We start from the raw sequence: 16,204 nt of genomic DNA, 5'->3' as shown, positions 1-16,204 counted from the left end.
TTCCTCAACTTTCCACTATGCTTTGTTCTTTCAAAAGAGCTCCTATGACTTATTAGGAATGTCAGCTTAATATGGGTTGGAGAATGTGGACTTTTATCACAGTTTTTTTTATTGTTAACTGTGGCTGTTAATACTAGGTCATTGGAATAGCTATGTTTTTTACATGAATTTATTAGATAATATATGTAAAAGCCCTAGTCAATGTTAAACATGTGGTAAACATTCAGTGAATGGTAATTATTATTGTTGTAGTTATCCTATAGAATGAAAAGCTAATATGAAAATTGATCATATGGGGGAATGACCAGTCGCTATGACACGCACTGACCACCAGGGGGCAGACGCTCAATGCAGGAGCTGTCCCCGGGTGGTCAGTGCACTCCCACAGGGAGAGCGCCACTCAGCCAGAAGCCAGACTCATGGCTGGCGAGTTCAGCGGTAGTGACGGGAGCCTTTCCCGCCTCTGTGGCAGCATGGCAGCATGGCGAGTGGGCCTAAGCCGTCAGTCCGACATCCCCCAAGGGCTCCCGGACTATAAGATGGTGCAGGCCGGGCTGAGGGACCCCCCCGCTGAGTGCACAAACTTCGTGCACCGGGCCTCTAGCTTATTTATACTTGTCTCTAGTTTATTTATACTTTGTTGTCTCTGAGCTCCTTGAAATCAGATACTGTGGCATATGTGATTTAATATCCTCAGTTCTTGGCAAATTGGCAATTCATGGATGAATTAATAGTGGACTATGTACCGTATAATAAATACACTATTGTAAATCAGTGGACCTTCATCACCTGCTAGCAATTGCAAGGATTCTATTTGAGTTGACCTCCAATTTTGTTTTTTGGTATTTTTCAGTTTTTAAATGTTTTTCCACCCTTATAAACAATAATCAATTTAGTATAACATTTGTTATTCTAAAGAAATAGTATTTTGATTTTCTGGTATTATTTAGTTATGAGAGATGCATATGGTCATACAGTTCATTTAGCAGTCTACTAATTTACTCATTATTGAGAAATACTAATTGATTATATATTTATTATGACAGCCAGCTATCTGTTGTGGACCAGATTATGAGTTATGTAGGACAATGATTGTGATGTCTGAAAGCACAAACTAGATTGATGAGTTCAACTGGTCAAAACTATTATTCAGTAAGGCACTCAGTAACCCGTAAGATATTCATTTAAAATATCAAGTAAACTCTTTTGTTTAGGTATCACTATGTTAAACTGTGAGTAAAACAAATCTACTCAGTTCTTTGATCTGCCTTTCAAGTTATATTTTAAAATCTGCCTGTGCTAAAATTTTTTTTGGTTCAGATGTGTGAAGAGATTGAATATAAAAGTATCCTAAAAATACATTAAGTCTGATATTTTCTAATTATTGTTAACTATTTTGATGATGCAAATTTCATTTAAATGTCAACTGTAATTAAGTGTGTGCCATTTGTTTTTCTACTCAGGTTTTACAGTTTGATGGAATGTTTCCCCACAATTTAATAAATATTTGTTTTATTTCACATGAATTAATTCAAAACTGGATAAGAGCAACATATTTTAATCAACTATTGTTATGATGGACTAGAAATGAATTTACTTCCGAAGCAAACTGTTTATTATGCATTTGAATGGGATTTATCCAGCTTAGCTTTGGCAAGCTAAACATGGCAACAATTAATAGGCAAGCCAACTATGTATGCTGCATAATAAATAAGGCAAATTATTTTTCTTGAATATGTCATAGATCCGTAGTGTATAAAATTAGTAATTACCCCATAATATATACCTAGCTGTGTTCTGATAGCACCCATTGAAGTGAAGTAGTAGAGAAATTCTACTGTGTAAAGTAGGCATTTTTAATTGGTGCCAAATATATGCTTATCATGATTTTATTTCCAGTTCTTCGCTTGTCTGTGTATAAACCACACAACCATATTATACTTACACTAAAGGCCTGGTGCACGAATGTTTGCATGGGTGGGGTCCTGCCATCCTGGCCCAATCGGGGCTATATCCGGGCTGGGATGGTTGTGGGGAGGGGACATGGGAGGTTGGCTGGCTGGCCCCACCCCCAATGGGGTAGGGGGGCCAATCAGGGGCAGGGCTGGCCAGGAGGAGGGGCTTCAGGCAGTTGGAGGGCTAGCCCTGCCCCCTGGCCGAGCTTTGGTTGAGGGGACAATTTGCATATTAAGCTTTTATTATCCTCCTATGTAATAAATAGGCAATATGCAAATTGACTGTCATGCCCTCACACAAGATGGCCACCCCCATGTGGTCACAAGATGGCAGTTGGGGGCGACCAGGCCAGCAGGGGAGGGCAGATAGGGGCGACTGGGCTGGCAGGGTAGGGCAGTTGGGGGCAATTGGGCCAGCAGGGGAGCAGTTAGGCATTGATCAGGCTGGCAGGGGAGTGGTTAGGGGGTGATCAGGCTGGCAGGCAGGAGAGCAGTTGGGAGCCAGCAGTCCCTGATTGTGAGAGGGATGTCCAACTGCTGGTTTAGGCCTAATCCCTGTTTGGACATCCCCCAAGGGGGCTGAGGGACACCCGCCCCCCCAGTGCACGAATTTCGTGCACCCGGCCTCTAGTATAGGATAGAGTGCTAGGGAGTGGAATGGAGATCAGTACATAGCTAAGCACTCTATTAGTCCCTCTCTCCCACCAGATTCTTAAAAAAATCCAAAGATCCCTAGCTGATTTGGCTCAGTGGATAGAACGTTGGCCTGCGGACTAAAGGGTCCCAGGTTCGATTCCGGCCAAGGGCACATGTCCGGGTTGCAGACTTGATCCCCCCTCAGTAGGGGACATGCAGGGGGCAGCAGTCAGTGATTCTCTCTCATCATTGATGTTTCTATCTCTCTTTCCCTTCTGCTCTGAAATCAATAAAAAATATGTTAAAAAATATCCAAAGATTTTTAACATCTGTAATAATAGAAGTGTAATATGCTAATTAGACCGGACAGCCGGATGACCTTCCGGATGAAGCCGGGGCTGCGAGGGCCAAGCCCCTTGCACGAATTTTGTGCATCAGGCCTCTAGTTTTATGATGATGGTTTAAAACACGTCCTGACAGAGAGGATTAAGAGAAGGATATCAATGTTCTTCTTATGGGAATTCGAACTTGCATGTGACCAAGTTACTTTGGGCAGAATGTAGTTATATATGAAGTTTTATGTGGAAGTACAGATTGCACATGTTCATATGTATTTGTGTTGCAATTTATATCACATAAATTAGACATATGAAGACAGAATTTAATCATTTTGTTAGTCCTTTGCAACACAAATCAGGTTTTTTACTATGCAGTCCTGATAAAATGGCAATTATACTTGAATATAAGCATAGCATAAATTACATTTCAAACCATGATATTGAGCACAGTATATGTAAAAGAAATGTTTAACTCATTTGCTATGGTTCCTTTCTTTTAGAGGTTCATTTGTTCTCTGCATTGAATAATAGAGTGTAATGGGAGCTGAAAACAGATTAAAAGAGTAATTTCCATGTCAGTATGTTTTTGCTTTAACTCCATCCTTTGAAAATGGGCTGTTTAAGTCAGTGAATTCTGTTCTTAAATGATTTCTCAAGCTTCTGGGCAAACCTTCCTCCAAATGGGACCTTGAAGTTTGCTCCCTGTATGTTATTGTCTGCTTTTTTTTTCATAGTGAAGGGTTTCTTGGGTTGAAGCATATTTTCAGGGAAACATAAAACTGGAAATGGGAAAAACAATTTAATAAATGGAGACTTTTCAATTGATTTATATGATTCCAAGGAAATTATTCAATTGGGTTTCTTAATGACCTCAGAATTCCCTTTCTCCTGTTCCTATGAACTATTTCATCATTGAATTCTCTTAATGGAGGAATTGTAGATACTATGTTGATTCTAGTGAGGGGAGATGCTATGATCTGCGAGGATCTTCCTGTGAGAAACATGGCAATCATTGATAGAGGAGGCATTGAGGAAGTGTGCCTTGGGCAAGAGTAGGTCATTGCTTGTTCTGAGTTCTCAGTGAAGTTTAAGTGGAAAGGAATCTGGACATTGGATATAAATGTATGTAAATCAGTGTGTGTGTGTGTGTGTGTGTGTGTGTGTGTGTGTGTGTGTGTAGTTTTATAAATGATATAAATGTAGGGAGTAGGAATAGGACTGACATTTGTTGAATACCTAATATGTGCCAGATAGTCTGATATGTACATCGTATACATTCTGCTTTTCAATATTCCTAGGCCCTGCCCTCCAGATTTTTTTATTATATCATTTTAAGAAAGAGGAAGAGGGGCATGTAAAAATTAAACAACTTTCCCCAAGTCACATTACCTTCAATTGTTAAAGCTAATGTTCATTCTGCCTGGTGTTCATGCTGGATTTTTGTTGTTGTTTTTTATTAACCCTTACCACTAGATGATATTTTTGTTTTTGTTTGATTATTTTTATTTATATATTTATTTATTTTTTTTTTATAGAGAGTAGAAGGGATCGGGGGGGCGGGGAGAGGGAGAGAGAGAGAGAAAGATGTGAGAGAGACATCAATTGATTGCCTCCCGCGCATGCCCCAACCAGTGCCAGGAATCAAACTTGCAACTCAGGTATGTGCCCTTGACTGGAAATCAAACCCACAACCCTTTGGTGCGTGGGCCAACACTGTAACCACTGAGCAACACTGCCTAGGGCATGCCTGAATCTTTTTAGCCTTCTCATGTTGAGAGGAGCATGTCATTCATTCATGGGATATCCCGAAGTTCTGGGTATAAAAGTGTTCTTGACATTTTCTTGTCATCTGGATTGCCTGATAAGTCAAAGGAGGGGTATGAAACTGTGTTCCTGGGTTTTTATTCAAGGAAAAGGGGTAATGCTACCAAGTTGGTATTTCATTACTAAATATGTTCATGTTGTAGTCTGCATTGAATTTTTTTGTGTTTTTTTCTTTTAATCCATCAGATCTCTACTATAATGGTATTGTGTCAATAAATCTAATGGAAATTGGATTACTTATTATAAAAATAACTAGAGGCCTAATGCATGAAATTGTGCAAGAGTAGGCCTTCCTTCCCCCACTACTGGCACCAGCTTCCCTCTGGCACCCGGGACCCGGGCTTCCCTCCGGCCCTGGCTTCATCCTGAAGGACTTCCAGTCTAATTAGCATATTACCCTTTTATTATTATAGATGCTTTCTCTCTGCACACTACCTACCGTAATTAAAGTGATGTCTATTAAAAGTTTGAACATTCTTAAGAATTATCATTCTTTAACCAGTAATTGTGAATCATGAGATTATATGTATTTTATACTAATATGTAGATGTTACTTAGAATATTATTTTCTGTACTCCAAAACATAAAATAAGGAAGTATTTTTTTCTGTTTATTGTGAGAGGCGTATCTAAAATCAGATATTCTTATCAACATGATTTGCTATCTACTATGGCCTATACTAAAAAATATTTGAACACTATTTTGCTTTTCTACAGAAGATGATGTGTGTGCCATGGAAATCTGTGTGTCTCCTCAGCAGTAAGATAGATGTCTCATGCTGTACAAGTTCAGAAGTGGTACAATAGTGTCACCTGTCACCTAGCAACAAGCTTAGTGCTTTGTGCCGTTTCATTTAAGTCAAAACAGGTATAAAAACATGGTACTTAGATTTACATTTATCTCCAGAAATACTTAGATTAACCTTCAACTACCTTTAGTTCCCAAGATAACTCACCATGACAGATAAACAGAAATAACTTTGCATAAAAAAAAGGCAACTTATGTATCAAAGACCTTGATACAGAGTAAGGCCAACATGGATCTGTTATATAATATCTCAGACTTAAGTGCCTGTTGAGTTCCCTAATCGCCTTTAAAAATTATAGTAACTGAAATGAATGTGTATATACAACTTTATTACTTGACTTTTTAAAAATCGGTGTTTGAAAACACAAGATCACAGCTAATGAAGCAGTGATTTGTACAGCTGACTCTAGAAGACAGAATTCCGAATGGAGTTGCTGCATCAGCACCAGAATTCAATTTACTCGAAACAGAGCAACTAAATTACCTTTGTGCAGAGCGTGGAATACCCTGACTAGTCAGGTGTCTATAAACACCTTTACAATGTGCTGCTTCTCCTTCTCTCTTTGAAGATGCATAAAGGGATTCTCGGAGGAACTAGCAACTAGTGAACTTTGGGTCCTGAAGTATTTGGAATGTATTAAACACTAACCTTTAAAGATTGAGAATAGATCATTTAGGATGTGATAAAGAGCCAGCGCCCTGTTACTACAGGGTAATATAGTGCTTGTACTCTGAGATAATTATTCCAAAGTAACTCCTTATTCATTCAAGTGGGGAGCATCCACTTTCATCCTGGCCAAGGTCATTTCTGTTGTCCGGGGAACTCTTTAAATTCTAAAGGAAGCTGGCTGACCATGGGTGGCAATTTTAAAGGAAAAAAAAAACAAAAACACAACAGTTAGAGAGTGAAGAATTTAGAAAATCATCCTCTATTGCTTGTAGCTATTAAAGAGAAACAGGTGTAACTAGAATTTCTCCAGACTTCCCACTAAAACATGAATACCTATCAGTGGTTCTAGGCAGTAATAATTTTGCTTAAAAGTACATCTGAAATTCTTTTTCAATATGTAATAATTTATTTTTTTCTTAGTTGTCATGTTTTTCATATAGAAATAAGTGACCAACCCTTTGCTTTTCTTCACCTGACAATGGAGAATTATTTCTGAAGCCAGGAAAAGGGAGGACCAAAACCATTTGCGATGAGTTTTTGATGAGGACAGTGACCTTTAAAACTTCTGTGCTTTGGGAAGATTTACTGGATAATTTCACAAGCCTATTTGGCAGCGCTAAGGAATCTTTTAATTAGGAAATTGATGAGATATTAACTGATAGTGGAAATGTGCCATTTTCCTATTATATATCATGGCCTGCTTTTGATGTGCATTTGAGGAACAACACAAAGGCCCCTTACTTAGCATGAATAAAATTAGAGATTCATCTGTCTGTCTTGTGGTCTTAATTTAGGGAATTCTTTTTCCTGTTTAAACCCTGGGCTGTTGACTGAAGAGTGGTTATTCTCAGGTATGGCAGCATAGGCTGTTGTATAGAATTACTCCAATTAGGGTAGATGGGGTAGAAAAAACAGGTATTATTTTGTTGTTGTTAATCCTCACTCGAGGATATTTTCCCCATTGATTTTTAGAGAGAGTAAGGGGGAGAGAGAGAGAGAGAGATCAATGTAAGAGAGAGACACATCTATTGGTTACTGCCTGCACCCACCCTGACCTGGGTCAAAGATAGAACCTGCAACCCAGGTACATGCCCTTGACCTGGAATCGAACCTGTGACTCTTTGGTGTGTGGGCAGACGCTCTGTTTTCCGAGCTGCATTGGCCAGGGCTGCTGCTGTGGGGAAGGAAATGGGGCCTCAGAGAGGGTGAACGCGTTGCTTAAGATTACACAGCCGGTGGATGAGGACGTGAGGCTAGGGCAGTTCTTTTCAACTTTGAACTGTGTCTTCATTTACTGTCATTGGAGCTACTTAAAGTGTAGGGGTGCAGGATGGGAGCAGAGGCAGAGATGAACTTGAGTGCTCTCAGAGATGCTGGAAATAAATGGAAAACAATAGTGAGCGTTGTACCAGGCTTTCGGCAGGTTTAAAACACACAGAGGTGTACATTTTAGTTAACCCACAAAGAGCTGTGCATTAAGATTTGGGACTAAGGGGATTTATATGGACCCTGGCATCATGTAACTTAGTACCTTGAGTACAAAATTAACCTCTGATCATCTCTGTCAAATGGTTCTTAAAATAGTTCATGTGTTCAACTCAGAGAACTGCTTTCAAAACAAATGCTATCAATTAGGTTACTTTGTAAATCCCCAAATGCTGTGAAATGTGTGATATTGTGTTATGTGTGTCATGTTTATTTTAGTCTGCAGATTAATTGTAAAAAAAAAAAAAAAGACAGATTACATAATTAAGGCTATAGTTACTTGGGAGTAAGAAATATCCACAATTGATATAAAAGGGAGTTTTCTTTATTTTATTTTTCTTTCATTTTTCATTATTAGCTTCACTCTTTTGACAAATATTTATCGATCCCTGAATTTTGTTAGGCCCTGTGCTGTGTATTGGGAAATAAACGTGGGAACCTCACTGTGTTAATAGCAGTGTTTCTTTTCCTGGTGGGGATATAAATTGGTATAGTCTGTTTAAAAAAGAAATTTGGTGATATTTTTTGACGGCCTGAAAAAAATTCATCTTATTTTGATCCGGTAATAATATAATTATGTTCTAAGGAAATAATGGTGCAGGCTAGAGCCCCTAAGTGTAGGCTGACTGGCTGGGGTTGAGGGGTAGTGAGAATTCACACTGGGCTCTAATCCCTAGTCCCCGCATTCTGATTAGGGTCATTCTAGAAAGGGCATCCTTTCTAGTTGCACGAAGGGTCATCCAGGCTAACAGAGGCTCTGGTGTACACAAGATTTACATAGAAGGGTGTTTAGTTGTTGTCAATAAGAGCAACAGATCATAACCTATTAGACAATGGAGTATTATGTATCCCTACAATGGGGTATTATAAATTTTGGATTAAGCATTAATAAATTGGCTCATGTGAAAATGCTCATGGTGTTTTAAAATGTGGAAAAAAATTACACAACCACATTTTGAGATATAAGGAGCCAGAATGTAAGATTGAAGCCAGTTTTGAAGTACTGGTACATTCTGTTAAGAAGTTGGAACTGATTGATTTGGATATATTTTGAAGACTAGGAAGGACAATATGTGTTTGATAAGAACATGGTGGTTTAAATGACTTTTAAATTCTTTCAATGGATTCCATATTATGGCTTCATAATGTAAAATAGAAGACTTATACTCTAAATTTCAAGAGAATATTTTTAGTCTGCCACTTAGTATTAAAATATTACATTTATATTATACTAGAGGCCCGGTGCACGAATTCATGCATGGATGGGGTCTGGCCGGCCCGCCCCAATCAGGACCAAATGGGCCTGGCTGGCCAGGAGGAGGGGATGCAGGAGGTTGGCAGGCCAGCCTTGCCCCCGGTTGGGGTGGGGGTGGGGCGATAGGGGGCTGGCCCCACCCCCTGGTTGAACTACTGGTTGAACTCCTGGTCTAACTTCCGGTTGAGGGGACAATTTGCATATTAGCCTTTTAATATATAGGATTGATTTTCTTAGTAACGTTTCTAATAGTAGTAAAAGCTAGAGTATGCATTGGGATGTATGTTTCTGAGACATAAGAGACATATATAAGAGAGAGAGACAGAAGCAGACAGAGTCAGGAATATATATGTATGTGTATATATATGCATATATTATGTGTATATATATGTGTGTATATATGTGTGGTGTGTATGTATATGTATATATATATATTCATTTATTTATTTAAAACTGGGATAAAATTAAAGGCCAGTTCCCCTTACCGGCTACACTCATAGAACTTGTGAATTCTAGTATATTTCCTTTAGGGTATGGCTTTATGAGTGAGTGAACTCTTTCTTTTTGTCCAAATGTATGAAACGCATGCAAAGGAAACCTGGCCCAGTGCTGCAGTACGGACATTGGCACAGAATGTCTGAGGACTCTAGGCGTGTCCCTTCTTGAATGTAGTTCTAAATGGAAGAAAAAAAGAATGTCAATTGCATCTAATAAGCTGGCTTAAGTGAATGCCAAAGAAAATTTGCCTCATGAAATGGAAATTCTGAAGCAAGTTACATAATGTTGAGAAAAAACACACAAAACAAATAGGAAGACTTTCAAGATATATCCACATGGGGCAAATGGTCCATTTTAATTAGAACTCTCCAATCCAGCAATATTTAATTATATTTGGGAAGTTCCAAATGGTCCTTGGGATTTGGAAGCTTTTGACCATATAAATGTTTACTTTATATTTTTTTTAATTTGTAAGAGGTGACATTTATTAACTTAGATCAGTTTTTAAAAATTGCTTGAGTATTGGCCTACATGGAGCCATAAAAACGTATCATATTAATTATTCTGCACATTTGTATCATCAGTAAAGAGGAAAAAACAAACAAACACATTTCCCCTGAAAACCAGCATGATTGAAAAACCTCTTAGTTGCTAAGACTATTGGAGCCAAGTGCTCCAGTTGGAGTATTTGTGAATTCTCTTCCATATATTAGATTTGCTTTTAAACTGCTTCCTACCAGTTGCTTCTCAGGCTTCTCTCTCTGTTGCATCCCTTTCTTTTTCCTTCTTCCCTCCCTGATCTTTCTCCAGATTTTCATTATCTTGTGTCCAGGATCTTTCTCAGTGTCATAACTGGTGTTTCTGCCTTTCTTCCCTCGTTTCTCCATTTTGCCCTTTACATGGCTGCTGAAGAGCAAGCAAAAATCAAGCAACGGAAGAAAACATATTCCTCAGCTATTATGTTTATGTCACTCCACTAATAAAGAACTTAAAGGATTTCAGATTGGATTTTGTTTTCCTCCAATGGAAGTGTGTTATCAACATGTGGAACTTTTCCTCATTGTTTGTTTTTTGTGTGCTTTTCTTGCAGGATCCAATGTGACTCTAGAAACAAATGGATGAATGAGTATCCATATGAAGAGGAAAACAATAAAGGTTGGTTGGTCAAACTGTATAATTGCAGTGAAAATCCTATTTTGAACGTGACTTTTGGGCAGATGTTTTCATTAGAGCACTTCTTTGTCTGAATATGAGACAGAGGTCAATATTTAGACACGCGCATCTATCTGTAGAGTGTAATTTTTATTTTTAATGCCTTAAATATAAATAAATGTATGAGGAGGCAAACTGTTTTTGTACAAGTCTACCTATCTTCAGTTTTCAGAACTTAAGTTGGTGTTTTAAGAATCAACTTTTAGATGGATAGGAGGAAATGGTAAACCAGGTGATAAAACTGATCACGGGGGCAAAGACAAAAAAGAGTAGCCAGATTTTGTTTAATATATATCAGTTCCTACAAACATAATCCTAATACCAACACCATATGGTGTGCGATTTCTGTCAAATGCTGTCCTCTTTTATCCATGGTCTTGGCTTCCTTTCGGAGTAGGATGATTCTGAAAGGATTGTAACTTTGGCTTCTCACAGGCATGTACTAGGATGAATTAGAGGAGGAAAAATCCTACAAATACCAACAGGAATCAAATGCTGCCTATCACTTCTTTGTGGTAGTTATTTGAGCTTTTCTTGTACTACATACTGATTTTAGTATACTAATCATAGGTAACACTGTTACAGTACGTTAAACCACCTTTATTTCATAAGGTTTATACACTGAACAGGACCTGTACACATGCGTGTGCCTCATAACTCTTCATATAGCTGCACAGCATTTAAAATTTCGTATTTTCCTTTCCCCAGCTTCTCATGCTACTTTTAAATAAATGTATGCCATGCTATGCTTTCTCTGGGAGCCTACTTTCACAGTTACTTACAAATGGTTTTCCAGGTTATATCTTTCACGTGAAATTGCCTTCCTCTTTCCTCCTTCCTCATTGCTAACATTGCTCCTTTCTGATATATGCTTGTGTCTGGACAAGTTTCAGACTCTAGAGGGAGTATTGATGCAGAGGTGATACAAGGGAGACTTCTGGGTGTAATAGTAATGTTCTCTTTCATGACCTTGTTGCTAGGTGGGCACACTTTGTGAGAATTAGTTGTATTGTGCATTTGTATGCAGATTATCGCTGTGCTAGTGAACCATCCATAGGGGCTGGGGTTGGGAGACTAGAGCTGTAGCATTTGTCAGTTACCATGGTATAAAACTCCCACTACGGCTGATTTCAAAGGTTTAACAACCAGCCTGCAAGTGTCCTTAAAATTTAACAATTGGCTCTTATGAGCTGGGGTCCAGCTAACTCGATGTCTCACACCATTGAATTTCATTTCCAAAGTAAAGAAACAATTTCACATACTCCTTAGCACTATAGGGCCAAGGTAGTAAATTTACATTTTCCTGTCTCATCCCTATGTAAATATGAAAACCTTCTTCACTCATTATCGTGTAAAATGTATTTATCCCTTAACTTATGTACGATGTTGATATAATATTACTTTATGTTTATGTTCAATTGTTATTAAATTTTTGTTTGAATGGGTTAGTGTTAGCTTTGTAAGTTTATGCATTTTGACAGTGTCATTGTTCTGTAACTAATTTTATGATAACTAAAGATGATGGCAAAGAGAATCATTGTGTGACTACTTTCCCTGAGGATGAACTCTGAAAATTTTATCATGATTGACTATAATATACTATATGTGGTTCATTCTAAATGATTGTGCCTCATAGCTATAATTCTTGAGTTCATAAGTCTTTATAGAGGAAGGAGCAGTGAGTATTTCACTGAATATGTTTTTCTCAATGAATTATTTTTTTCTATTGCTGTTTTTCATATTTTTGATCCATCCATATTTTCAGTTATAGATGCCTTAGAACAGAGTGCATTTGATGCTTGTTTTTAAGCCGGCTTGAATCTCATGCTGTTAGTTTTAACAAAGTCTGATTCTGGGGGGAAATTGCAGAATTTGAAAATTTATTTCTTCTAAATATTTCGAATATACAGTAGGTCCTCAGGTTACATCGGAGATCCGTTCCTATTGCGTGACCTAACGCGATTTTTGCGGTAAGTCAGAACCCACCTACATGAGCACCTATGTCATTCACGTGGAGCACATACACAGCAGTAATGAAGGGAAACGGTAAAAAAAATTAAAAGAAAGATAACAATTCCTGACCTTTACTTGTGGTAAATATAGTAGATAATAAAAAAACATAAAACACATATGTACATACATCGAAATGACGGAACTTTTAAAAAAATAAATAAATGGGAGATGGCAATGTAACCATGAAATGACGTACGTCGAGTCCGATGTAACCCGAGGACTGCCTGTATTGGCGAGTTCGTTATTAAGATGAAGTTTAAAAAATCTCAGCAGTGGAAGCAACATTGCCACTGTCTGCATAATTGAAAAGAAATTTGAATATGGCTCATAAAATTATTTTTTACATTTCCTCCTGTTTGCCAGTGGTGATAAAATCTTGCCAAGGGTCACAGAATATCATACTGTGCCTTCGTGCTTGGATTTTAAAATTAACAGCCTAAACAGCATTTGTAAAATATCTTTTGTGGCTATAACAAGTCTTACTTCCAGGAGCAGTCTTCATCTATCCTTTCCTTTAATATATATATATATATACTAGAGGCCCAGTGCACGAAATTCGTGCACAGAGGGGGGTTTTCCCTCAGCCCAGCCTGTACCCTCTCCAATATGGGACCCCTCGAGGGATGTCTGCCCGTTTAGGCCCGATCCTATGGGACATCCCTCTCACAATCCAGGACTGCTGGCTCCCAACTGCTTGCCTTCCTGCCTTCCTGATTGCCCCTAACCGCTTCTGCCTGCCAGCCTGATCACCCCCTAAACCACTCTGCTGCCAGCCTGATTGATGCCTAACTGGTCCCCTGCCAGCCTGTTTTCCCCCAACTTCCCTCTTCTGTCGGCCTGGTCACCCCTAACGGCCCTCTCCTGCAGGGTTGATCACCTCCAACTGCCCTCCCTTGCAGGCCGGGTGCCTCCCAACTGCCCTCTCCTGCTGGCCATCTTGTGGTGGCCATCTTGTGTCCACATGGGGGCAGGATCTTTGACCACATGGGGGCAGCTATATTGTGTGTTGCAGTGATGATCAATCTGCATAGTACTCTTTTATTAGATAGGATAGAGGCCTGATAGAGGGGTGGGGGGCAGCTGGTTTGCCCTGAAGGGCGTCCCGGATCAGGTGGGGGTCCCCTAGGGGTGTGGGGCGGTCTGAGCGAGGGGCCTGTGGTTGTTTGCAGGCTGGCCACGCCCCCTGGCAATGCAAGCGGAGGCCCTGATATCTGGAATTTATTTTCCTTCTACAACTGAAACTTTGTAGCCTGGAGTGGAGCCAAGCCTGGGGCTCCCTCCGAGGCCGGCCGGCAGCCATTTCTATTGGGGTTATAATTGAAACTTTGTTGCCTTAAGCGGGTGGGCCCGGCCAGGGTGTGTGGAAAGCTTTGCTTCCCCTGTTGTCGGCGGAAACCCTGGCCTGCTCTCTCAAGCTCCATTCTGCCGCCATTTGTTTGAATTTATTTACCTTCTATAATTGAAACTTTGTAGCTTGAGTGGAGGCTTAGGCCTGGCTAGGGCAGGCGGAAAGCTTGGCTTCCTCTGTTACCTACGAACCTTGCTCTCTGTGGCTGTAGCCATCTTGGTTTGGGTTAATTTGCATACTCGCTCTGATTGGATGGTGGGCGTGACTTGTGGGTGTGTCGGAGGTATGGTCAATTTGCATATTTGTCTATTATTAGAGAGGATGTTTCATATATATATATATATATATATATATATATATATATATATGTTATTTCTTGTATTCAATTTTTAATTTTTTCTTTTACTCAATTTCATTGCACTTGAAGTTATCCCTGTTAAAAAACATCAAATAAATTCTAAAAAGCTTCCAGATATCCATTATTTTTTGCTCCCAAATATCTGCATGAAGTCCTTTCTCCATGCTCTTAAATGCATTTTAGCAGCTGCTGTCCTTGTAAATGAGGTGACTCTATGGACTCCTCTTGCCTTTCAGTCGCTGCACTGTGCTTACCAGGTGCTTCTTAGCAGCTGGCTTAGAGCAGGTGTCCAAAACATGCACACACACATACATTTGTCCAGCTTATCAGAGCTCACATGAAAACTTCTGCTGTGGGCTACCTCTGATGAACAGCTGCTTAAACCATTCGGCGTAGCAATGGGTGACTTCTACTTCTTGTGTTTAAAATCTCAGAAGAGGACAATAGCAAACCTTTCTGAGAAAGCTTTAGTTCCTTACGAAATAAAAATGTTTGTTTTATTATGATGCAGTGATAGACACATAGAATGTGGTTACTTTACATGTCTTTTCCATGAAGTTCCAGCTCTTCACACAGGATAGAAAGATTGTAATAGCAGCCACTCAGCCTTCTTTCCATTTAGAACTGAGTAGATGTAGTTGCTCAGAAAGCCCTGTTGGCGGAAATGAAACGTTGTCAGCAAACGTTTATATGTAGTAGCTGCCTAGGCCGTAAGCATGGAATCAAAAACAGTCCACCCATGGCTCTGCAATTCTCTCTGTATGATCTTGGACCAGTGACTTCTTTCTGAATTTTATCTTCCAAATTGCAAGGTAGAATGAATAACACCTGTCCTACCTATTTCTAGAGTTGTTATGGGGGTAAAAGAAAATACGACATATTTGTGGAAACAATTTAAAGTTGTAGAATTCTAAAGCTGTGTGGGGTATTGATGCTATTATTTTTACAGCCTGTGACAGATTCACGACATTTTTGGATGACTTTACAGCAGAAAGTCAAGCATTTTCAGAATTGGAAGCGCACTCAAAGTTCACTGACTGACACGTGCTTGGTGTGTGGTGGCCTTCTACAAGAGTCGGCTGCTTTAGCATTAGTTTGAGTACTCTTTGGAATTTCCTACAGTGTGAAGCAGTTCATCCTATTTCCAGGCACATATAATTATAGTACAAGTTCTTCCTCTTATTGAGCCAAATCAGTAGATTGGGTAATGACATGAATTCAATAGGCACATCACATACTTATTACTATATCGTCCTCGATTAGGTCACTCTTCTGTCAAGTCCCTTCCCCTTTGGGTCCCTCATTTCTCTGATCTGGGAAATTAGAACAAAATGATATACAGGGAGTGAGAAAGATTATGCAATTATTGAAGTAGAATAATGGCTTCATTATTTGAAAAGATGATGCATTGCTCATTTTACAAACATTAAAGCAGGCACAGCCCTATTGTCTCCCTACCTCACACCTATCAACATGGGTGAACATTATTTACAGCATCTCTGTGTGAATACATTCAAGTAAATAGAGGCAGTTTACAAAAATAGGAGTGTATATATACACTTTGTATTTCCAAAGAAGAGTTATTTTTTCACTTTGCTTCCAATATAATGGAAGAAATAGAAACTGAATTTAAAATGAACAATTTATTAATTTCTAGCTGATGTCCTGTCACCTAAGTGATGCTGTTACTTAAGAGTTAAGCGGCGGGGGCGGGGCAGGGGAGGGAAGACACTTTTTGAGTTCTGGCAATTCTGTTTAGACAGAATTTAACTTTCAACAACATCTTTTGACTTTTTGCTAAGAAA

General features: G+C 39.1%; 1 protein-coding gene across 1 annotated transcript in view; it reads left to right on the top strand.

The window, feature by feature from the left end:
• The window catches only part of KLF12 (KLF transcription factor 12), a 455,468-nt gene that overhangs the window by 139,717 nt on the left and 299,547 nt on the right, over positions 1-16,204 (top strand). Inside the window, exon 2 of the mRNA XM_054719850.1 lies at positions 10,559-10,623. Within this exon, the coding sequence (XP_054575825.1) occupies positions 10,591-10,623 (33 nt within the window). The 5' untranslated portion in view covers positions 10,559-10,590. The remainder of the gene's footprint in view (positions 1-10,558; positions 10,624-16,204) is intronic.

The sequence above is a fragment of the Eptesicus fuscus genome, chromosome 8, assembly GCF_027574615.1.
Source record: "Eptesicus fuscus isolate TK198812 chromosome 8, DD_ASM_mEF_20220401, whole genome shotgun sequence".
Taxonomy (NCBI): domain Eukaryota; kingdom Metazoa; phylum Chordata; class Mammalia; order Chiroptera; family Vespertilionidae; genus Eptesicus; species Eptesicus fuscus.
Note: the sequence above shows the minus strand (reverse complement) of the source record. Positions and strands in the feature narration are given on the sequence as shown.